The sequence below is a fragment of the Etheostoma spectabile genome, chromosome 6 (assembly GCF_008692095.1).
Source record: "Etheostoma spectabile isolate EspeVRDwgs_2016 chromosome 6, UIUC_Espe_1.0, whole genome shotgun sequence".
In the NCBI taxonomy this organism is placed as follows: Eukaryota; Metazoa; Chordata; class Actinopteri; order Perciformes; family Percidae; genus Etheostoma; species Etheostoma spectabile.
The window spans coordinates 7917079-7940485 of NC_045738.1; the positions used below are offsets into that span (position 1 = coordinate 7917079).

Consider the following 23407-nt stretch of genomic DNA (forward strand, 5'->3'; position numbering starts at 1 on the left):
GAATTGATACTATAAATACAATTGAATTGAGTACAGTAGATGACTTTAATACGGGACGTTGTCCAAGACACCTTTTCATAGTTGGACCACAAGAGGGAGCCCAAAGTCCCTTAGCTTTTAGAGCAGTGTCATCCAATATGGCTTTTTGTGTATAATTGTGATTAGCCCAAGATGGCACTTCTCTAGTTTTCAAAATAAGAGAATTGATATGTATTTAGATGTGTACCAACCTTTTTTCTGAATATGTCATAAACCATTGGGGGTTGATCTGAGGCATATTCTGAAATCCATATCAATTATTTTCAGCATGGCTAAAGGGTATAGTGTGATTTGATTCTAGGAACGGTGACTACATTGTAGTAGACCGTTCCACTGACTTACAACTTGACCTAAAGACATGCTATCTGAAATCATTTTAAGAATGTCGTTAGATGTTCACTTGGAAATGAACGTGATGCTAATTTGACTTGATATCAGTCTGGTAGGTTTCAACATGTGAAACATACTTTTAAATTCAAGCTTTCTGTATGTTCAGACTACAATTTACTTGCCATTTTTCAGGGCTTAAGCCTGGCACAGTTGTTGTTACCAAGCAGTCTATGGATGCCACCTTCCTGCCCAAGTTTGAGCAGGTGATCCTGGGGAAGACTGTGGTGCGCAATACCGATCTGGACCAAAGCCTGGCTGAGGAGTTGTTGCAGTGCAGCAAAGAGCTGAACCAGTTTGAGACAGTGATAGGCAACACCATGTGTACACTGGATTTCTACGAAGGTACTGATGCATCGAGGTGTTAAACACATTTTTCACCAAGATTTAAAGTATTTCAGTTGCAATGTTCATCTTTTCTGTCCGTCTCATCAATCACCCAGGGCAAGCCCGTTTGGATGGTGCTTTCTGCTCCTACACTGAGAAGGATAAACAGAACTACCTCAGTAAAGCCAGTGAAGCAGGAATCTGCAACATTGAAATGGAGTCATCAGTTTTTGCTGCAATGTGCAAGCTGAGTGGTCTACGAGGTAAGAAAATGCACAATCAGCATCGTTATAGCTGGCAATTTATACCTGACAGGAAGTAGTTTTCTTTTCGTTGAGTTTCTAACGTGTATTTCTTGTTGTGTAAAGCGGCTGTGGTTTGTGTGACATTACTGGATCGGCTGAAGGGGGATCAGCTGAACGAGTCTCAAGAAGTTCTTCACAGTTACCAACAACGTCCTCAGATACTGGTTGGCTACTACATTAGGAAACAATTGAAGGCCAAAGCAGCATGTAGCTAAGTGCAATAGCTATTACACTGATATGCAAGCATTCATCAAAATTGTCTCTTGAAAATAAACATGTTTTATAGATTCTATGCTCACCAATAGCCATACCTGTAATACCTCCAGAATCTTGAAGTTATGCACTGCTTTTTATTTATCCGTTCACACTTTTATATAGTTAAATTATTTTAATTTCATATTTTATTATGTCTTAATAAACCGGATTGAACTTTTTCACTTTTGTTTCCTCTTGAATTTAACTTAAATACAATTTAAGTCAGTCTTAAATGTTATGTAGCCGCACATATGAATCAAATGTCTTTATTTAAAGTGCTCATATTATGCTTTTTGGCGTTTTCCCTTTACTTTATTTTGTTATGTATCTTTTTTGTTAATGAAATAGGCTTCCAAAGTGAAAAAGTCCACCCCAAAGGGAGTTTCCATCTCCAACAGAAATCACTGTTCACAAACCGATTAGCTGGTGTTGCTTACCTAGCTACTGCGCACGTGCAACTCCCAACAAAGATAGAACAGAAGTGAGATGCTTTACTCTGTAGCTAAAACAAAAAAAGCTCAACACACAGGGGGAAAAGAGGAGCTGCAGCAATGTGTAGTATAACAAAAATATATAATCAAACAAAAAGTATAATATAAACAAAAAGTATAATTATGAACCTGAAAATGAGCATAATGTGAGCACTTTAAGGCGGCCTCTGTTTTATGAAACATAAAAAGTTCCTTATCCATGAAACCTGTTTTGGTTCATGACCTTTGATATGTCTGTGCTTAAAATGGTGCTGTAGCAAAATTAGCTCAAATAGAGTAAATCATTTTAATGAGAACCAAAAGAAATTAGACTGATTTTGATAAGTCAGTGTCTTGTGTTGGAATCTCTTGTTACAAAATGTGTATATCCGGTGGATTTGTTATGCAGAATGTAGTTTTTTTTATGATTAGGCTTCTTAATTTATTTATTTTTATAAGTTTTCAGAAGTTAAAATCTGCAAAACAAATCCATTGAACGTATTATCACTAATAAATCCTCATGCAGTCTGAAGTTGTTTGTTTTATGTTCTGGCTCACAAAATTAGCACAGGTACACTGCTTTTTCTCAGGAAGCAGGAAGCACAGAAGCCGGTGGTGTGTTGCAGTATGACCAACAATATGAAAATGGCTGACTATTTAAAGTAACTGAAGTTCTGGAAGATGATCTCTATTGAAACATTGTTTGGCTGATAAACAAATATATTTGTTCCTACCTTAAACTGAAGCCTACTCAAGAACATCTGCCTTTAATCTTGCTCTGTCAGCTATATGAACATCTGCCTTTATTCTTGATCTGTCAGCTATGTGAACATCTGCCTTTAATCTTGATCTGTCAGCTATATGAACATCTTAAATCGTTTAGATGACAATGAACAACATTGCTGTCAACTTAAAAATACAATGCAAAAAGCCTACTTACAAATAGGCTATCCATTGAGATAGGCCTATAGGGAATTTTTTCCAAAATGTGGATACACTGAGCTGCAACTATCCGGTCTGCAGAACATATTTCTCGACTTCCTTGTGTGTCAGCGCTTTTGTCGCCACATTTAAGTCGGCTATACTGTCACATACATGTAGGATGCTGAAAATCGCTCTGCGCGTCAGAGGACGAGAGGAGGGTCTGTTTGCGCGCTCCCGTGCGTGCCCACCTCCTGTTTGCCATCCGATCACAGTCCTGTCTATTCGCTGACTCAGTGCCTTAAGCAGCATCACAACTCACCTGAACAGAGCTACAGCATCCTCTGCGGAGAAATACATCAGCCATGGCCAAAACAGCAACCGGTAAGCGTGTTCAGACAGGTCATGTTTAAATCGATGCATGGATGTATACGGATGTAACCCATGTGTCCATGGATGGATGGATTGATGGACTTATAACTGATCTTTTCTGTTTAAAGTCCATGTCGGCCTGGTATTGTCTAGGTGGTCGTGCGTCTGTAATGACTCAACTCAGAAATATTCTATTCTGAAGGATTAAAACTAAGATCACTTGCCTTGATATTTCTTCATCGACATCGAACCTATTGTCTCAGCTAATGAGTCTGGTAATAAAGACCGCAAGAATGGTCTTACAAGCGCAAGAATCCTCCGTCATTAGGTTACTGGAATGTCTCCTTCATTATCCGCATCTACGTCAATGTGTTAGTCCTGATTTGCTTTGATCTTGTATTGTGTGACAATCAGATTACATGGACTGGCCCTTGACAGCTTTATTTACAACGCCGCACCTGCGGTTCATGCTACAGCGGCCCCAACATGCAGCATAATGCAGACGGACCCCACCCAAGATGCTGTGCTGCCGACCATTTAGCCAACAGCTAAGCTGAGAGTGCTTTATCAGTCTGGCTTTTATATTACTTTGATTTGTTTATTGCTATGCTTATTTTATAGGCTATATATATATATATTTCTCCTGAACGCGATTGTTTCATCTGATCATTTATTTGGATTGTTCCTTTTGATTTGTGCCTGTAGCTTTTTCTTGTTTCTTTCTGTGCCAAGGATGCTTCACCAGCTGTGACAGATGGGCTACCATTTATTTAGCAAAAAAACAACCTTTTGGCATATGAAAAAATGCAAATTTACCCGTAGGTGTTAGCACACTGGATCTTAAACGATCAGATAAGACTGTAGCTGGCATTAGTCATCTCCTCAGATGGACAGTTATTGTCAAGCCAGGCATTTAGCATATTTGTTTTCATGGATTTCTTTAGCCTTTGTATCTAAAACGTTGCCTTAATATAAGCAACCCATTTGGTCTCTCCAAAATGTAGCAGGTTGTGCAGACTGGCTTCCTTGTGGTATGTTTTGTGGCAGACATATAGCGGAGGAGACAGGTGCATGGCAGGGTGGGAGGCAGGCCAGCCCTGCAGCAAGGGGCCGCTTCACACACTGGCCTTTGCAGCAGAAGGCTTAGCAGCACTAACAATCTGTAGTCTTCTTACAACAGCCAGGTGGGCACTTTGTGAAATACATGAGAGAGCATGGAAAAAGTGACAGAATTTGCAGATGAGATTAAAAATAGTCAGTAAGGAACTGGTTGAAAGCACATCTTACCCCAGATCTAGTAGAAAAAGTCAAGACTACCAATCGGCTGTATTTGACAGCTCTGACAGCAACACTCCACAATAAGGCCGCGAGAAGACCGGTAGATATACAGTAAATGTTTCTTATTATTGGGATCATGACGGGACAATCAGCTGGGAGTTGAACAGGAAATTAAATAACATGATGCACAAGCCTGTCTACTCACTCATTTTACAGATTGCAAGTGAATAATGATTTCTTGATGATTCAAATGAGTCACAAATGTCTATAATATCCAATTAAAGAATCTTAGTTTGATCACCCTTACATTATCCATTTATCCATATCATCTATAAATTATTAAGAAACAAGGCACAGGCACACTAGTCATCTGATGTTAATTGATTTATTGTGCAAATGTTCCTTTCCTAACCTGTAATATCTTATTTTGGAATGATCTCAAGTATACTAATTAATTGGTGGCATGCAATGTGTGTTTTACTGTTTTCATGAGACGCTATGGTGTTTTTATGTTCCTACAGCATATAAAGAGAAGATGAAGGAGCTGTCTGTCCTCTCCCTTATCTGCTCCTGCTTCTACCCAGAGTCACGCAACAAGCTTGTGTGTGAGTTTGAAGGTATGGATCAGCTCATATATTGATGTTCTATTGGATCAATATATTTGCCTGCCCCCATGGATGTATATATCCATCCTGTAAATTCAAATGTTAATAATAATGACATATTGTTGGACTGGAATATTGTGTTATTGGACATTGACTTTGCTGGTGTCACCATCATGATTGTCTGATTTACAGACATGGAGGTGAAAGCTATAAACAAGCGATCCTCTGGCCAGGCCTTTGAGGTGATTCTCAAGCCTCTGTCTCCAGTGTCAGATGTAACCCACAGCCTCCCCTCACCCCCCAAGAGAGATATCTCCTTGGAGGACATTGAGAAGAAACTGGAGGCTGCTGAAGACCGGAGGAAGGTGAGTACTTTACCTGTTAGAAATAGCTTTGGGAGTTTAAAAAAAAGAAGAAAAAAGGAAATACATTTTAATAAAGCATTCAAAATTAATCATTTGGTCTATTTTCTTATTGTTTGCTCTACATATTTTAGTTTCAGGAGGCCCAGTTGCTCAGGGCTTTGGCAGAAAAGCGAGACCATGAGAGGGAAGTGTTGCTAAAGGCCATGGAGGAGAACAGCAACTTCAGTAAGATGGCCGAGGAGAAGCTCCAGATGAAGATGGAGCAGATCAAGGAGAACCGTGAAGCCCACCTGGCAGCCATGATTGAACGTCTACAGGAGAAGGTGAGAAATGCAAAGATCTCAGTTGTGTGTTTTCTTCTTTGTGTCCACCTTCAGACGAAATTTAACAGAGTTTGGGCGCTGCCTGGTGACTAACGTTTCTCTCTCTTTGTTGTTTCGCTGTATTCAGGAGAGACATGCAGCTTTGGTGCGTAAGAACAAGCTGACAGCATGAGCCTCACACAAGTCCTGACCTCCATGGTCCGTCAACGTTCCTCCATCCAGTCCCGCCCCGCCCTCCTCTGAACAGACACCCAACCCTATAGAGGCCGAGAGGTTCGAGGACCTCAACACCACATCACAACACACCACACCACCAGTATTCACCACTATCAGTATAATCAGTGAATACAAACATCAATAACACACATCTTGAGAGTTGAATGGATTTGTTGATTTTAGAAAAAATGATTGAGATTATGGCTTATTTTGTAAATACTTTTTTCTTAAAGTCTATCTATCTATCTATCTATCTATCTATCTATCTATCTATCTATCTATCTATCTATCTATCATGGTAAGTGAAGTACACACAGTGATTGTACTGTACTGCACTGTACAATTTCCAACATTTTGTTTGTGATTGATTAACGTTTCAGTTCTTGAAATTTGATTCCACAACCATTTTCTTGTGAAAGCCGTCAGTGTTGTGAGTTGGCTATAGAATGACATTTTTGCAGTGTTTCCTGATGATGTCATGATGATGATGTTTCTGTGTCTTCGTAAAGAATGACGGTCGGTGTACTCACACCACAGGCTCCTTCCAGATATCAACGTATCCCATCTGTATCTTCCTCAAGCACACCAACACATTCTCAACATGCACGCTTGGAACTTAACAATACGCCAAACTCTACAGATCTATAAAGTGTCCACCTCCTCTGAAATGAGCTTGATAATGACCTTGATAGGTGCTTTATTGATATTGAGAATGTCTTTGCCCAAAGGGGAGCAACTGTTTATACACTTGTAGATTCCCTCTTACTCTGACAGCGCCATTTCATAATGATTCCATATTTAGCTAAATCAGCAGCTCTGTTACATACACAGTATTTGGACATTAAGCTCTTGAATGTTATGACATTATACTGGTACCATGCATATTGTCTTGGACAGTGGAATGTGCTGTTGCTCCCATCTTGATATTGATAGTGTGAACATAACGTATGTATGTGTGGGTGTGTGTATGCGAATTTACCACAAGGCACCATTAGCCTCTGCTCTCTTTAGGGGATTAGATAGAGAATGAATGCAGAATGCTTTACATTCAGCACACTGAACTAGTCTCTTTTTAATATACAGTACCACTGATATCTGCCTGCATCCTCTGCTGCTTGTGTTTCTCCCTTCATATATTTCTCTGTGAAAGCTTTGCTGAATAAAGGTTTGAGGTTCTGTGAACATGGCATGCACCATCCAATACATTCTGTGCTAAAAGAGGAGGGAAAATGTAAACTGCCAAATAAAAAGAATCAGTTATCTACACATCCTGAGATTTGCCGTCTTCCCCTAGTTGATTATTCATTCATGTCTAGTGTTATTTAAATTTGGGATATTGTATACTATGGCATAAATCAAAATATAGTCAGGCTTATTCCTTGAGGGTTAGACTTGTCCATGAACATGTAATAAATACACAAAATGAGTCATCCATCAGGCATGTCTTAAACAATGTTTCTCCACTAGGTGGCAGTTCTGATTTTTTTTTAAGTCAAAAAAACAAAAATCTGTAGCCCATACTAATCCAAATGTAGGCTATTTGGCAAAAGTTCACAATGTGCCAAATTCAAATATTAATTTTTTGGTCTTTTACCTTTATTGTAGGGACAGCGGATAGACATGAAAGGGAGAGAGAGAGAGATGGGGTGATAACATGCAGCAAAGGGCTGCAGGTCAGATTTGACCCCTGGCCGCTGCAGGATTCAGCCAACATGAGGCAAACTCTCTTACTGAGTGAGCTAGAGGCCACCCCCAAATGTTAATAATATGACAAAAAGACAGTTCAAATTGTTAATGTTAAATCTCTTCATGAAAATCATGATTTTGATGTTTAAAATCCTCATCAAAGGCAGCAAGGTTTGTGTCATTCATCTGCACTCAGCACATCAAATACAGACACTTTTGTATATTACGGTTTAATTGGAATTATTATTATTATTATTTAATTGGTTATTTTGAAGGAAGATAATATACTTAATTTACATATTTTTATTTATTAATAGCATTTGGCCTAAGCCCTCAGGGAACAAATCAAATACTGCCTTTCCTGGAAGACTGAGCTGCTGCATGGACGGATAAAACCGAGTCATAAAAAATAGTGTCACTAGGATAGGACTAGAACCGTGGAGCTGAACGGTGATTTATTGGTCCAGCTGTCTTGTGTATTGTTGTTACTTTTTAACCGCTTTCCTCTAATGTCCCCATCCTGTTCACACTATTGTCTCCGTTTCAGACCAACCCGAGCTGGTGAGGTCAGGGCAACATTGTAAAGGATTTCCTCTGGCTCTTAATGATTTCCTGGGTATTCATAAGAGCAACAATGCTCTCAGATTTGGTTACTTACCTGGCACACAGTAAAGGAATTGCCTTTCAGTCAATAACCGGGACCTTATTATCACATGATTAACTTCTATGGGATTGTAACAAAAATGCACCTGCAAATGATGTGCTATTTGGGAAGATAAGGTCTTAATGACTTAGGGGGCAGTTTGTCTGCTTGTATAAAGGACTATGTGGCATTATGGTAGATAAAATAGCTACCTATTGTACATCATGATAACAAAACAATCTGGAGAGTTGAAGGAGCAAATGCAACAGAAACAGAAACTTTGGTTTAAATCCATGTTTTATACTTTAAACTCAATTTATTGGTACAAAAATATTACAAATAGATACAAGAATGCAATTTCACAATTCTCAGTTTGTTAGTTTTCCAACAATGGCACATAATGCTTATTCATTTCCATGAGTTCTGATACCACAAAAGAAGCAGACCAAATTAAAAAACTCTACATTACAGTATGTTAAATACAGATATCCATGTAGAGGTTCCATTGTATGGTCTACAAAATATTCTCTAGTATATTTGTGCTTACATCTATTCTTGGCCCATATGTCACAATATCCTCAGCCTGGAGACAGTGCATGGTAACTAAATTAGTCAATGAATAACATAAAATCATTTAGAATTACTTTCTTTAGAGTTATGATATAATGAGATCGACATCTCCCCCTTATTCTTGTATGCTTTAATTCAAACCTTTTTTTATAAGCCTAGAAAATGATTGGGGTTTCCCTAATTCACATTGATGTCAAGATACAAAGATTCTTAATGAAAATAAAAAAAGTTTGCTTTGTTCCTCTGTGTTTGATTGCTATAAAAACAGAGTCAGGTTGCGGTGGCTAGTCTGTGGTGGTGGGCACAGCTCAGCTGCTGCCTTCAGTCCAGTTGTTTCCTTCAGAAGGCCCCAATCTCTGTACCCCACGGCCTGTAAGGCTTTGACAGGGTGGAGGAGGGGCTCACTGTGCTGAGGGGGGACACCAGAGGCAAAGCACCGAAGGAGAGGGGGAAGGCCGACAGCGAGGAGAGGGATGAAAGCAGTGGTGGGGAAAGCTTAGATGTTGGCACAGACAGACTGAGGGCCAGCGAGCCATTGGGAGGCACCCTGAGGGTCTCTGTGGGGGGCATGACACTGTGTCTGGATGTCCCAGATGCCTCAGTGGAGGTGGAGGAAGATGTAGATGAAGAAGAGGAGGAGGGTGGGCTACTGTTGCTTCTGGATGCAGGTTTCCTCCCCTGGGGGTGTTGTAGGAGGAGGTGGTGGGGGAGATGGGCAGGGGGAGTCCCGTAGGCAGAGCCCCAGGCTAAGTGTTCCAGTCCAGTGTGCGCCTCCCTCTGAGAGGCGTAGTTGCTGAGGTGGGACACCAAACGTATACGGAGGGGGTCTGTACCGTCCCGACCCTCTATGATGCTGAGGTAGCGAGCGGTCTCTGCCAGGCACTCCCTGAAGCCCAGGCTGCGATAATCCTTAGCAAGAGCATGAGCCTCAAAGAAGCCTGTCAGGAAAGGAAGCAGGGGGGTTAGACACATGATTCACAGCATGTTCAATTTTAAATTAGGGAGCCATTTACTTATCCTCCAAAGCCTAAGAAAGGGTCTGTTACCTTTGCCACCAGACGCATGAAGCATCTTCAAATGGTCCACAGTCATTTGCAAAATTTCAGCTTTTTCCAATTTAGCTGATCCCTGTTAAGAAATAAGAAAGAGCGATGTCACTTTAAATTATATTGACATTTCCTATCTAGTGTCCATAACAAAAAAACATGTATGGGCAAATGTGTGCCTGCCCATAATGGTAGTAAGACCCATTTACCTGTTTCTCAAAAGCACTTGGCACCAATCTTCTCAACTCTGACAGACTATTATTGATTCGGTCACGTCTCCGTTTCTCAATAATCTGTCATGGGTAAAGAGAACAATCTAATTAAGGTCACAGCACAAGTGGGAAACAGGAGTGCGTAACTTGGCACCAGAGAGAATGAGTTCACTTACCCCTCTGCGCCTTTTTCTGGCTTGGACTTGTGTGGTTGTGGAGGGTGACATCGAGCCGTGAGAATCAAGTTGACTGAAAGGTAAAACAGTAATTTACATTTACAGTAACATTAGTTAATCAGCAAAGGAAATATAACAAATTAAACTAGGCATGGGCAAGTTGAAATGTTGCAGTCTGACATAGAACATATGATAGGCCTGTATAATTTATAACATAAAAAGGTCAACATACCCATTTTCGTCGCCACTATCCTTCTCCACCTCAATATTGTCGTCCAAGTCGCTATCCGATGAGCTGTAATTGTGGCTTCGCTTCATTTTGCTTCCAAGCACACAGTGATCAAATGTAGTCTACTCCTTTCAGAGAACGCTCCGGTGGTGCACTGACAGCAGTGGGTCTGTGCAAGAGTTTAAACGTCAGACCTGCCTCTTCTCTGATCATTTTCACACCGGGCGGGGTCTGGGGATGACGTGGGCGGTGCTTGAAAAGGCTTGAGCCTGTTAGAAACGAGGTGGCATTTGACAGACATTATGCTTTGGGAAGTGTCTCTAAGAGGAATGTCTAATAAAGATGTTGGAACTAATTTCTGCAATGGTTTAAACCGACGTTTTAAATGTATTAAAAAATGATTTGTAATTTATGTCTTTTTGAAAGAGAGTAGTGAGTCTGAGGCCTGACAGCCCAGGCTGACCAGTAGACTTCTGGCCTTAGGTTCCCATTTTCCTTGCTGAGCCCCCAGTTCATGGGCAACAGGCCCCCACTATAGTGGGAGCCCTCTTCTTCTTTGGTGTTGTGGAGGACACACGGCCCATTAGCAGAGTGTGTTGTTCATTGTCTGCTGTCAGCTGTGTGGTTCCACAACAGCATTGATCAGCCGGGAGGCCCAACATTAGTCAGACAGCGTTGCCAGGCTCTCCTAGGAAACCCCCTCCACCTCCTCCCCAGTCACTGCAAACAGGTCAACTGACTGGCGCAGACAGACCGTCCCAGGGAATCATTCATCCACTGTGGGTGAAAACAGTGCACCTCGCTCTGCTGTATAGTGGGAAAGAGAAGCAGACATGTTTTTAGAAGCTCAAGCTACAAGCAAACCATTGAGCAATGTTTTGCTTATGAGTTACATTTAAAAAAACACACAAATCTTCTTAGGCATAAGCAACAAAAGTGCCTCACTTTGGATACGGAGCAGGGGTGGTCAGCTAAAGGTGACTCCACTAATACACTTGGGTCAGAGAGCAAACTATATAAAACACGGGAACCTTAAATGTTTATGTTTGACTGTGTAACTGATCCCTGCTGACTGTTTTTCTAGGGATAGCAGATATTTCTGCCTGTATATACATATATTTATATATAAGTATGTGTACATGTAAATACAAGGCAATTGTTTTAAGTGAAAGATCTAATAAAAATCACTGTTATATGTATGTTAGGCACATTTACAACTCTGAAGTATTGCTTGCATATTGATGCATGAATAATAATGATCCAATACTATAATATCCAAAAATTTCCAGAGACCATTCAGAATGATTTTTATTTTTGACACGTGGTTACCAATCCTTGTGTACTTCAAGTCAAACTTTCAACGCAGGACATTTACTTGTAATAGAGGTTTTTTATAGCGTGCTTTGCTACTTTGACTTAACACTACCACAATATAAGTAGACATATAAAATACATGAAATACAATTTAAAACAGCAGTCAAAGGTCATGTCTGGGAAACAACAGCACTTGAGGCTGGTATAATTCTTGCATCCTGAATCTGACGTGTCTGGTAAGGCCATCAGTGGGAGTGTGACCCCCCTGCTGTCTTCCATTGCAGTACCTTGTAGAGCAGCAGCTGTTTCTCTGCTCTGTCCATCAGGTCAGTTGTTAACTTGGTGTGTTGGGAGCTAGACAAGTGCGGATGAGAGCTTGATTCCAAGGAGCAACTGCAAGCCAACACGCTGTTCCCAGAATGTCAGAGGGGTTTTGGTGGTGACAGAGACAATATGCAAGCTTCAGTCATTCTGAGGGTGGATGAGCCTTCACACTATCCCTGACACTCGCCTCCCCTCCCTGTCAGTAGCACACACTTTCACTAAAAATCCTGCCTTTCTTCACCCATTTCTTGCACTTCTACACTCCCATATTCCCAGTTGGTCAATTTATACAACTTAGCATGTGCATAATTCCATGGTGGTAAAACTGTGTGTTTCTCATGTAAGCATTTATGTTGCTCTTCACTCCACAAAGTTTAGTGCTTGTGGGACAGATTTGTTTACAGATCCTCAGCTAGTTTCAGTACAAGCTCTCACCGAGCCCTCTACCACCAACTGAACTATACATGTCCTTCCCATTACTCTCTGCTGATAGACAGCTTAAATATATTTTGGATCACTTCAGTATTGTTTATGATGCTATTATGGTAATAAGGCTCTACAATGCTGCCAGTACTACAGAACGGGCTGGTTCATGTGGTCTCCATTAAGCAGACACAAACCACTCTCCTCACACCTGACTGTCAAGGTCCTTCACATTAGCCCTGACATTGCTGTGATCCATTAAACATAATTAGGATTTTTCTTTCAAAAACCTTGACTTTTCAACTGTGGCATCACAACATTTTCTCAGCCTCCTCCACTCCAGCTCACTTTTGATGATTTTGGATGTGGAAAGTGTGTTTGGTGAGAGCTCATGTGCCTGTGATTGCCAATTTAAAAACTTGAACATGCCAGTTTGCCTGTTCACCGTGGACCTTACTCGGCACCAATTTGAAGAAACCACTCTAAAACCAGTGCCAGGAAGCTAAGAGGTATAAGCAAGCATTTGTTTGAAACTGGCGTGTGCCCAGCTGCCTTCCTCAATCTTCCCTCAGGTTTCCCTTGGTGACTCTTTGTGTGCAAGAGTGTGGCCTGAGTGTGTGCTGGTGTGTCTGCATGTGTTTATGTGTGTGTGACCAAGAGTGTGCAAGTGTGTTTAGGAGGTGCTGTTTCCCACAGCCCTGATCTAATTCCGTGGTAACTCAATCTCCGTGTGAGCGCTTCCAGGCGAGTGTTCTCCCACCCGTCCGCAGTCTCTCTCTGGCCGGCTGAGTGGCTGAGTGTGTCTGACAGAGGCCGGCTTAGTCCCATTGGACCCCCCTCCGCCTCCGTCCTACCCCCCCTCCCAGCAGGATTGATTTACTATGTCAACCGTTGGGGCTGTCGGCAGCAGCGACGCTCACAGCCGTGCCTGCATCCTGTGTGCACACCATCCTGACATCTTATACCTGACATTCAACAACTGCTGCATTGAAGCTTGTGTGTGTGTGTGTGTGTGTGTGTGTGTTAAGGGGGGGGGATCTGGGCGATGTTTCTCTGTGTGTGAGATCATGCCTTGCTATGCTTTATTCAAACAGAGTGGATGTGCATGCAAAAAGGTATTAACGTTGCTGCATATATACATGCGCTAAACAAGACAGAGAAAAAATGCCACCCATGCTGGTCCAAAATAGCTTGTCTGACTGAGGGAAATGTCTCCCAGACAACTTCCACAAAACAATGTTATCCTATGGGCCACAGCTTCCTGTCTGTCCCCTCTGGTTCCAGTCAGCACCCAGGCGCTATATTGGGCAGGGACCAGACCAGGCCTAAGACCCATTCTCACTGTTTAATTGTAATACACCCGCCTTCTCATTCTTTACTTTCCTGCCTTTGTTGGCATCCATTCTCCCTGTGCTTTTTGGATAGGTAAAGTCATGGAGGATATGTTGACTTCCTTGTTTCTTTGTTTAGCAGAAGTTTTTTTAAATCTTTTTTTCTGAGGACAGCTCCTCAGGTCTTAATACTGACACCAGGATCTCAGCACCAGCTGCCAATGACAGGGCTTATGGTCAATTACAGGGCATGAACAGCATTTAGAAAAGAGTCAAACAAAATGTTGAACTCCCATATGGATATCCATGTGTGCTGGGTTTGAATAAATGTCAGTGACCTGAGTCACACATAAATAAAAATCTTTTCATTTAGTTTTTTTCACAATGGCGCACACTCCTTCACAATGGCCCTTGACAATTATGTTGTTTATAAGGTTTACCAGTAGGCTGCCCATTACCAGTAAAGTTATGCACGTCTACAATGGAGGGAAGACAGATCACAAGACTGGTTTCCCAAATAAGCGCAACAGGACACAGCACGTGATGTCCACATAGAGAAAGGAGGACCACGGACCAAGCTACTTTTAAGGCCACACATTGTGTTGCCACAGGAAAACATTGTTTGCATATCAATGTGTGTGTGTGTGTGTGTGTGTGTGTGTGTGTGTGTGTGTGTGTGTGTGTGTGTGTGTGTGTGTGTGTGTGTGTGAGGCAAGGCGGGGGAAGTTTGGGGCTCTAATTGAAATGTATCTTCTGGTTTACGTCACGCATGGGGAACCTCACAAGCATTAGCCATATAAATTATTAGAGTCAAGCTGTAGACAATTATTTACGTTTGTGTGTGTGTGTGTGTATACAAGACATGACAGGTCACTGTCAGGGGAAATCTATGTTTTAGAATAGGTACATAGCTGAAGGTCAACTGTTAGTCCACATTACCTCAAACACCCAGGCAAAGGTTTTTGGGGGGCTTGTGTGCACTTTTATATTTGCCTGATGCAATTTTGAATGCAATCTAAATATATGACTATGAATAACTATATTTTTAGAAAGAACTGAGAAGCAGAAAAGAGTCATTTCATGGTGTGTCACAAGTTTATAAAAAAACTAAAAAAAACTGTCTTTTTTATTTGCAAGCCGGCTCCTTTCCCAGTGGATGCTCTGTGCCAGCTGTCTGCGCTGCAGTAAAGTACTGCTTTCCCAAGCTCCAACCTGTGGGAAAATCTGTTGTGGCCAGTAATTGATTCCGCCCTGCCAGCCCCATTACTCTCCACTGCAGTCAAAATGCCAGTGATCTGCAGAAAGCCTGTTAGCACAGCCCCTTCACTCTTTCTTTCTCTCTCTCTCTCTCTTACCCACTCACACAAACATGCATCAGAATCCTACCAAGTCCTACTGTTAATTACATCGTTACAATTATCTGTCTCTATAGATTATTTTTACTCTGTAATCCACAGATCATTTGGCAATCCTTCCTTGGCAACATGTGTTTAATTGCACAAAAAACTATGTAACGGCATCACTGACTTTCATTTTTTTTTTAGTCTTAGCATCAGTTGGGAAAACAAATTAAAATGGCATCTACTGCTGTCTAGTTCTCCCCACAGTCAAATGTCCAATTGACTTAAAGATGATTTAATTTGAAAAGAAATGTTAGAGAGTACCTTCCAGTTTACCAGGCAGATGCCACAGATAGTTATGATCTCTGTCATCGTCTTTGGAGGGATGAAAGTCTTGTTTACTTGGCCACAGAGCTGCATGGCAAAACGCCCTCCCTTAAAGTGTGTCATGAAATATTAAGTGCAGTCATCTGCTGAGATGGTTGACTTAATTGTCACAGCCTAACACTTACCACATGTCTAAATAAAGGTAAGTGCTCCCCCCTTCCAATTAATCTTCAATTAGGGGTTCTGCTCTGTGCCTCAGCTTTTGTATTTTTCAGTCCCAGCTCAGCAGGTGGGGTTTTGGGGGGGTACTGCGTGTGCGTGTGTGTGTGTGAGCGGTTATACAAGGATTTGCAGGCTCTGGGGGGACACAGGACACGTGATGACTGTCGTGCTGTCCCAAGACTATCCCTTCTTGCAACACAGATTAAATGGCAACACTTTTAACATAGCACAAATAGCAGAAAGCATGTTATATTGACCCATAGAAAATAATTGTTCCGTATGAGATAAAGAGAGACATGAGTGGCCCAAAGCCAAGTTATTTATCAGGGATTCTCAGGACTCTGGCTGGTTTTATATAACTTCCAGCTGAGGGGTGCACTTTCCCATGTTGTAAGTGGTCTGGAGGCAGCCCTTTAAGCACTGTGGCAGTTGTTTTTCACACAAAAATTCCAGCCCACTGTTGGGTGATCTAAGAGAACATAAAAGAGAAGCAGAGAACTGTACAGTATGCATCACTTTAGCTCCTGGTGAACCCTCCGCCCACTGCCCTCTGCACCCGGTGGCTGTGCCCCATGGGCACCTCTCCTTGTATCGACAGAACAAGCAGTGTCTCTGTTAGGGGCAGTCACCCGCCCCCCCTCTGTCTCTCTAGCCCCACTGTCGGTGTGCTGCAAACCAGAAGCCGGAGGCACAGGGGGCGTGTGGGATAAAGGGATGAGAGAGAAGATCAAAGCAGAAAGCATGAAACAGCTCAAAGCACACAAGCAAGAGGCACCTCTCTGACCCCCGCCACACACACACACACACACACACTACTGTGTTGAACGATAGGCGGCCACCCTGGCCTCTAGTTTCCCCTCATCCAGCAGCCGTGGAAAAAGGCAAAGATGAGAGGGCACGTAGCACAGGTCGTGTGAGCCTCTCAGCAGATGGTTGGGACCTGCTGGGAAATAGACCAGAACTGATGCATGTAGCGCACAAACGTGAACATATCTTACTATCATTTTTTACTTTGTGATTGTTCTGTATTTTCTGAATGGCTTTTTAAATTAGCATTCTGAAGCACATGTTATTGTTAAAATCTGATGCAAGAGCCATGGCATTACTAAAATATTTCAATAAAAAGAAAAATCATGACTCAGATGCATCAATCAAGAGGTCACCTAAAAATGATTAAATCATTAGTGGGGTTTGGTTAAAAAAGTTAAAAACAGATTATGGGTGTGTCTACCAACAGTGCAAGAAAGACACAGATTCAATTCAATTCAATTTTATTTATAGTATCAAATCATAACAAGAGTTATCTCCAGACACGTTCCAGATAGAGTAGGTCTAGACCACACTGTACTTTACAAAGAACCAACAATTACAACAATTCCTTCAAGAGCAAGACTTTAGTGCAACATTGGCGGGGAAAAAACTCCTTTTAGGCAGAAACCTTTAGTGGGGGGGACAGCTTCCTTTTAGGGAGAAACGTCCGACAGACCTAGGCTCTTGGTGGGCGGTTGTCTGACAATTACAGTCACAATAAAGTTAATGGAACTATGACTAGAAATAGTATTTGTAATAGTTCATTGCGCAGCAGGGCACTGATCAAAAGGCTTTTATAGATCTCTACGTGGAGGAAATGTATCCTCTACCTCAGGCAAAGGCTTACCCTGAACAGAAGAGACAGTTTAAGCTTAGAAGGAAGGGGAATACAATGAATATACTCAAACAAGATGGGGAAGTGTAAAAGACTAACAGTACATGATCTGAAAATAGGTGTTATTTAAATTTGTTGTGCCCTTGTTATTAAATGTAAAGCACCACCCCTCTGCCATATTCTCACAGCGTCAGATCATTGGCTGCAAGGCGTTGCAGCAAAGTTCACCGTCAACATGAGCAGCCGTGACCGCAGTTTTACCTGCCAGCACATAAAGCCGTAGTTTAGGTTAATAACGAGCCCTGTCAGACTTGTGAACTCCCCCTCGGCCCTGAGGATCCTCTCTCCATTATTCATAAGTCCTCAGGTTGGACCCTGGGAACAAGCTGAGTGAGGCCCTGTGTCAATACGAAACACTGGCCGCCACAATGGGCTCTGCCTCCAACTACACTGTTGACAGACACCAACACAAAGGAGCTGAAAGGGGTCCCCCTCCGTTCTCACACACACTGAAGAATGAGTCAGTGTGCTGCCGCTCAGAGCTGTGTTTGTACAGTATATACAGCTTTTGTCCATGGCCACTGTTCTCCCATCAATGGGGGCTGAAGTGTTGATGAAAACCAGGAGGAAAGGACTTCTCTGTGGCTGCCAGTGAGAGTTCATGTTCATTAGAAGGGCTCTGCGCCTGCTGGATGGCAACAATAAGCAATCAACTTATTGGATTCCATGATATATCACAGCCCGGACTCTTTGACTATCACATAGCATTACTGCCTGTCATTGACCTTATTGAATAATTAATGCGTTTGCATCATGAAATCAAATATTGCAGTCATGTGTCTCATTATGGCATTTCTATATGGCATGCTTGATTCCAGTTTCTCTGGTTTCATATTGATGGCTAATTTTGCATTATTCATGAAGCATCTGCTAAAATAAAGGAAGCAATCCACCTCAAAAGGGTTATTAATAAAAATGAGCATCTCACCTTTAAAGCTAGTACCTAGAACTAAATTATGACGGCAAGCAGAACCTGGTGCCATAGTGACTCTTTTGGGGCTACAAACTAACTCTTAGGGGACATTACACCACACCCATGTTCACTGTAAGCAGGTCTATTATTATTATCATGCTAAGTAATTACATAACCGAAAGAGCTTTGCTATTTCCGTCATATAATTGCATGCTCGAGCAAAGTTATTGTCTTGTATATATACATTATTTATCTACTGCATTAAACAGACAATGTACAGTTTAGAGAAGCAACAAATTCCTGGAAACTTGTTTCTTATGTCTTTTGTTTGTAGGGTTTAATGTTTGAAAAAACATTTCATAAGTTACAAGCAGTGACAAATCATTTTCTAGTGGTTTTATAAAGCCCCACATTGCTCCTAAATAATGCCTGAAAGACATTTTAGACCCAAATGTGAAGGTGTTGCACAGTGGGAGGCAGTCAATGGAGGATGTAACAACTGAACACAGCCCACTCATCTGATCTACATCTGATTTGCTCTGAGCATCTCTAACACGTCTGTAGACTCTACCACTTTGATCTCCTTGAGACATTCATCAGCAGCACTCAAACACTCATCTATCACCTCAGACAACCCAAATGAAAACAATGGATTTACAGGCTGTTTCTCTTGCTTTATTGTTTGATAAACCACACTGTCTGCATTCATTGCCTGCATTTTACATTGCGTTGGCTTTTTAATAGAGAGGATTAAGATTAAATAAATTCATGCATAAATTAATTAAATCTCATCTATTGCACAGCAGTAGAATCTTGTTGACCTTTTGTTCAGGACATATTGTCTTATTATGTTTAAATCAGTCAAACTCTATCGGGACAGCAATTTGATACATTTTTTATTTTGTGTATTGTTTTCTCTCAAATGCAACGCTAACTCAAATGCCTTTGGGTATGTTTGTATTTTGGATTATGTGTTTTAAAAGGCCCAATATATTGCCTACTGTAATGCATTACTGAAATCATTAGGGGACAATACACAGTCTGACATTTGGACACAAATCCACTCATGTATAATTGTTTTCTGCTGTAGTGTTAACACAGTTTTGTTATACAATACCTTTCCTTTTGCATTCATTATTAAATGTCAAGAATTTAAACTGTAAATCCATTGTACATGCTCTAATAAAGTAGAAAATATATAGTATACAAGAGGAATGAACAGGAAGACAATGACGAATGTTTAACTTTAATATGGAGATCCATTTCAACATTTACATATTTTACAAAGGGGGCTAAATATGCTCAGTTGTGAACAGAACTTCTAAGTACAGTTTTATTTGCTTTTCAAAGGCGCCATCTCCTGGTCAAACTTAGTACTACACTACAAATAATGTGTTTATTTGACTAGCATGTTTGCCATTATTATTCATTGTTGTGAAGTGAAGTTGTGAAGTTAAGGTTTATTATAACTTATGCCTATTAATTAAGCCTATTTTATAGAATCATGTTCATTTGCACAATAAAGCAGCATGTATGGCTGCTGAAGATGTTTGTTAATGTTGTTCAATAATGAAGTTTTAATTTTTTCAGCTCCATCGATGCTGAAGTCAGCAGAACCGGACAAAGCTCACATTCACATCATTCTTTTCAACACATCGTGAAAAAGGCACGCCCCCTAATCTGCCCGTTTCCATGGCAACGTCAATGCCTGCTCTTGATTGGTTATCCACCAATCAAGCGTGTGTTTGAGCAGCCTTTAAATAAGTAATTTCCTATGGTAGCTTCTCATAAACGTCTGTTTCTCTGCTGGAAATCCTGACCCGTCTAGCTAGTCTGAGACTGAGTTTTACCTTCACCATCATGGTCGAGCAGTTTGTCGGGACCTGGACTCTGACTGCCAGCGAGAACTTTGATGAATATATGAAGGCAATCGGTAAATCATATTTAATTCGCTAGATTGATTAATGTAGCCTATGCCTTTGTTGTGTTACATGATGCGTTTAAAGCTTAATATAAGGGTGGAATCTTTAACAATACGTTACGTATTACCAATAAGTAGGCCTATAGTAACCTTGTTAAACCCTCGTTGTGTCGGAAGGTGTGGGCTTCGCCACCCGGCAGATGGGCAACATGGCGAAGCCTGATCTGGTGATTGGCGTGGACGATGCCGGGCTAGTTTCGATTACGTCTAGGTCTACTTTCAAGACCACGGAGATCAAGTTCAAGCTGAGCGAAGAATTCGACGAGACGACTGCAGACGGCCGAAAGACCAAGGTGGGTCCTCTTTCATCGGCCTGCTGCTATTCACCAGTATTCTCGTGCTTGTAACAGTCAAATGGGTTATCGTGTAGCCTATGTGTAATTTTTAGACCATAATCACTTTTGAGAATGGAAAACTTGTGCAGCAACAGACGTGGGATGGAAAGAAAACGACGCTAGAACGAGAAATTCAAGATGGAAAACTAACAGCTGTGAGTAATTGAGCAACAAGTGTAGCCTATATGCTTTTAAATTAGGCTCTGCAGTTTGTGGATGGTTGCTTACTTTCCTTATTTGAAGTGGTTGTTTTGAATTTTATTTTTAGTCAAATGGCTTCTACTTTAGATTGCAATGTAATATTTGACACTTTTCTATTGTCTCAACAGAAATGTATCATGGATGACGTGGTTGCAGTGAGGACCTATGAGAAAGGAGTGTAATTTTAAACCTCCAAAGGTGTTGAGACTTGACCCCTGAGCTGCTGTCAAACATGCCAATAAAGTCTGAACTGTGGAACTTCAATCTGTGTAGTTGTGCATGATCTAACCAACGGGTTCTTTGTCGGTCCAAATGTCTTTTATTTGCATGGTCAATATTTTATTTAATAGACCAGACTGATTGCTAAATACTATGCCACACTTGCTGGTGGAACGGCTATCCCGTTTTCCAAAACAAACCTTAAATTGGCAAGCATTCAGCATATTAATGCTAAAATATTTCAAAGCACCACTAATCATGAGGTCATAAAGCAACTCATGACAACTTTGTCTCAAACACTAACATTAATTTTTTTTTTTTTTTTAATGCAGATTTTTCAAATTTGGGCCCAAATGCCTGTTTGGGTTAGTAACATTTGGATACAATGTCAACCATTACAGCTACTAGACATGGCCAGGGGACTTGACAGAGGCCTTTTGTTCAAACGAGGGAAAGCGGCATGTATCCGCCGTCCTGACCAGGATGTGGGGGACTTGGAGGTGCAAAGGCCAAATCCTTGCTTGGGTTCAGAGCACTGACCTCATTGGTGCCTTGTCTTGGCTGCACGGATGTGAGTTCAAGCAAGTGCACATCATTTGTATTGGTAGGTTGAGGCCCAACTTTAAAAGCTTTATTGAATGTGACCTTGTGCTCCGGCAACAAGGAGTACTGACTAGGAGTGGGAGTCTCTGGGCACAATGAGATTCTGATTCAGCGGCCAAAGACTCGATTCTAAACCATTTGTTTATGTACATTTCCATGCGTGATTTAAAAGATACATTTTTTTTTTTTTTACATACAGTATTCACAAGTATTATGAGTGTTTTTATTTTGTAGTCATTCCATGCTTGAACCTTTTTAAAGATGCATGTGAAAGTCACCACATAGCAATCGTCCATGTCAGAGGCGGAGTCATGTTTAAAGGTGGAGAAGTGGCTTCTTAGAACATGAAACATGCGGGTCAGATGTAATTTGATCAAGTAGATGAACAGCCTTTGTTTTGCCTTTATGTAATTTTTTTTTGTGTATAAACTTAATCTTTTTTTCTGCACTCTTGCCTAAACTCTAAGTAGTTGGCAATTATTCCATCCTTTCAGTCACTTTCTGATTTGCACATGTCTGGAGACAGTAACTTTTAAATAAAAATCAATACATTTTATCATCTTTAAAATTAAGCTAGCTCCAGGAGTTGGTTAAAAACACTCTCTGGCTGACTTTCAAAAGTGTTGGATAAACACTGGATGGCTGCATACACATCACGCTGAAAGGCTTAGGCGTTAGCTACATGTATCGATTATTAACTTATCAGAATCGATTGAATTGTTCTAGGGAGAATCACAATGCACCTAAGATTTTTTTCTTTTTTCTTTCTCCAAACCCTACTAACTACTAAGCTGATTTGTTTTCTCAAGGGTCATTTGTATGGCCATGTCACTTGCAGTTTTGTGTATTTTGTACATTGATTATATAAAACTTTGTTCTTTAAAATGCATGTACAACTCCACAACTGAGTTGGTTTGTAGAGGACATTCAGTTCTCCCAAACTCATAGATTTCTAAATATCCTATTAACAATTAAGCTTACTCTGGGTAGTATGGCTGAAGGCTTTAAGCAGACATCCTCTGTAATGGTTTTACCCCTTCAAACGCTTCACACCATGAGCTGATGAATTCTTGCTTGATAGCTGCTTTGTAGAATGCACACAGTGGCTAGATGGACAACCATGTCTGTGTGATGGCAATTGTTGAAACACTTTAGACCACAATTATCTTTCTGTAAGTTTTTCAATCATCTGCAGATGCCAATAGAGTGAGAATAGCTGGGATGTATTTATCCAACTTCAGGGTCACGTATTAAATCGGACACATTGTCCCTGTTTTCTAAAGAGTACAGAGATGCTTTGTAGGTTAAACATATTTAGCCTCAAACCTGAGGTTACATGAGTAAGAAAAGGTCAATACATGAATGTGTCTTGGACTTCTATCTATTTATGTATCAATATTGCTCTTGAACGCTCTAAGGCTCTGACTTATGACAACTTTAGAAACAGCCACGCAATTGCATTTTATTTTCAGATTCGAAATACCGCCTTACCAGCACTTGTTACACTTTTTCCGATACACGTGAGACCTGGTCGCCTCACTAGGTCGGTCGCACAGGCACTTATTCCAGTTCCCCCATGCAAAAAACAACTTTGGTCAGAAATCTTTTTTTTATACATATACAAAGATTTGGAATGGCATTCCGTATCACATCAGAACACTATCATCTATCACATAGGCCTATTTTAAAAAGGCATACAAACAGCTCCTTCTCAACAGTTACACTTGCACACATTAATACATTT

The 23407-nt window shown here is 41.0% G+C and overlaps 4 protein-coding genes across 5 annotated transcripts in view; 3 read left to right on the forward strand and 1 right to left on the reverse strand.

Annotated features, from left to right (window-relative positions):
• Positions 1-2097, forward strand: part of upp1 (uridine phosphorylase 1) — a 4395-nt gene extending 2298 nt beyond the window's left edge. For both annotated transcript variants that reach the window (XM_032518134.1, XM_032518133.1), the window contains 4 exons: positions 562-771; positions 870-1016; positions 1122-1588; positions 1965-2097. In XM_032518134.1, coding sequence (XP_032374025.1) covers positions 562-771; positions 870-1016; positions 1122-1273 — 509 coding nt within the window. In that variant the 3' untranslated portion in view covers positions 1274-1588; positions 1965-2097. The remainder of the gene's footprint in view (positions 1-561; positions 772-869; positions 1017-1121; positions 1589-1964) is intronic.
• Positions 2098-2841: 744 nt separating this feature from the next.
• Positions 2842-7139, forward strand: stmn2a (stathmin 2a). Its single transcript, XM_032518136.1, has 5 exons — positions 2842-3088; positions 4876-4971; positions 5152-5324; positions 5456-5647; positions 5775-7139. Exons 1-5 carry the CDS (start codon positions 3070-3072, stop codon positions 5817-5819), a joined length of 525 nt encoding a protein of 174 aa, XP_032374027.1. The 5' UTR covers positions 2842-3069; the 3' UTR covers positions 5820-7139.
• A 1337-nt stretch (positions 7140-8476) lies between these two features.
• LOC116690913 (hairy/enhancer-of-split related with YRPW motif protein 1-like) lies at positions 8477-10703 on the reverse strand. The gene is made up of 5 exons (XM_032518135.1): positions 10429-10703; positions 10197-10269; positions 10018-10101; positions 9809-9890; positions 8477-9700 (listed from the first exon to the last, which is right to left on the reverse strand). Exons 1-5 carry the CDS (start codon positions 10512-10514, stop codon positions 9102-9104), a joined length of 924 nt encoding a protein of 307 aa, XP_032374026.1. The 5' UTR covers positions 10515-10703; the 3' UTR covers positions 8477-9101.
• A 9481-nt stretch (positions 10704-20184) lies between these two features.
• On the forward strand, positions 20185-21105 carry fabp4b (fatty acid binding protein 4b). The gene is made up of 4 exons (XM_032519450.1): positions 20185-20257; positions 20423-20598; positions 20694-20795; positions 20970-21105. Exons 1-4 carry the CDS (start codon positions 20185-20187, stop codon positions 21021-21023), a joined length of 405 nt encoding a protein of 134 aa, XP_032375341.1. The 3' UTR covers positions 21024-21105.
• Positions 21106-23407: the final 2302 nt, after the last annotated feature.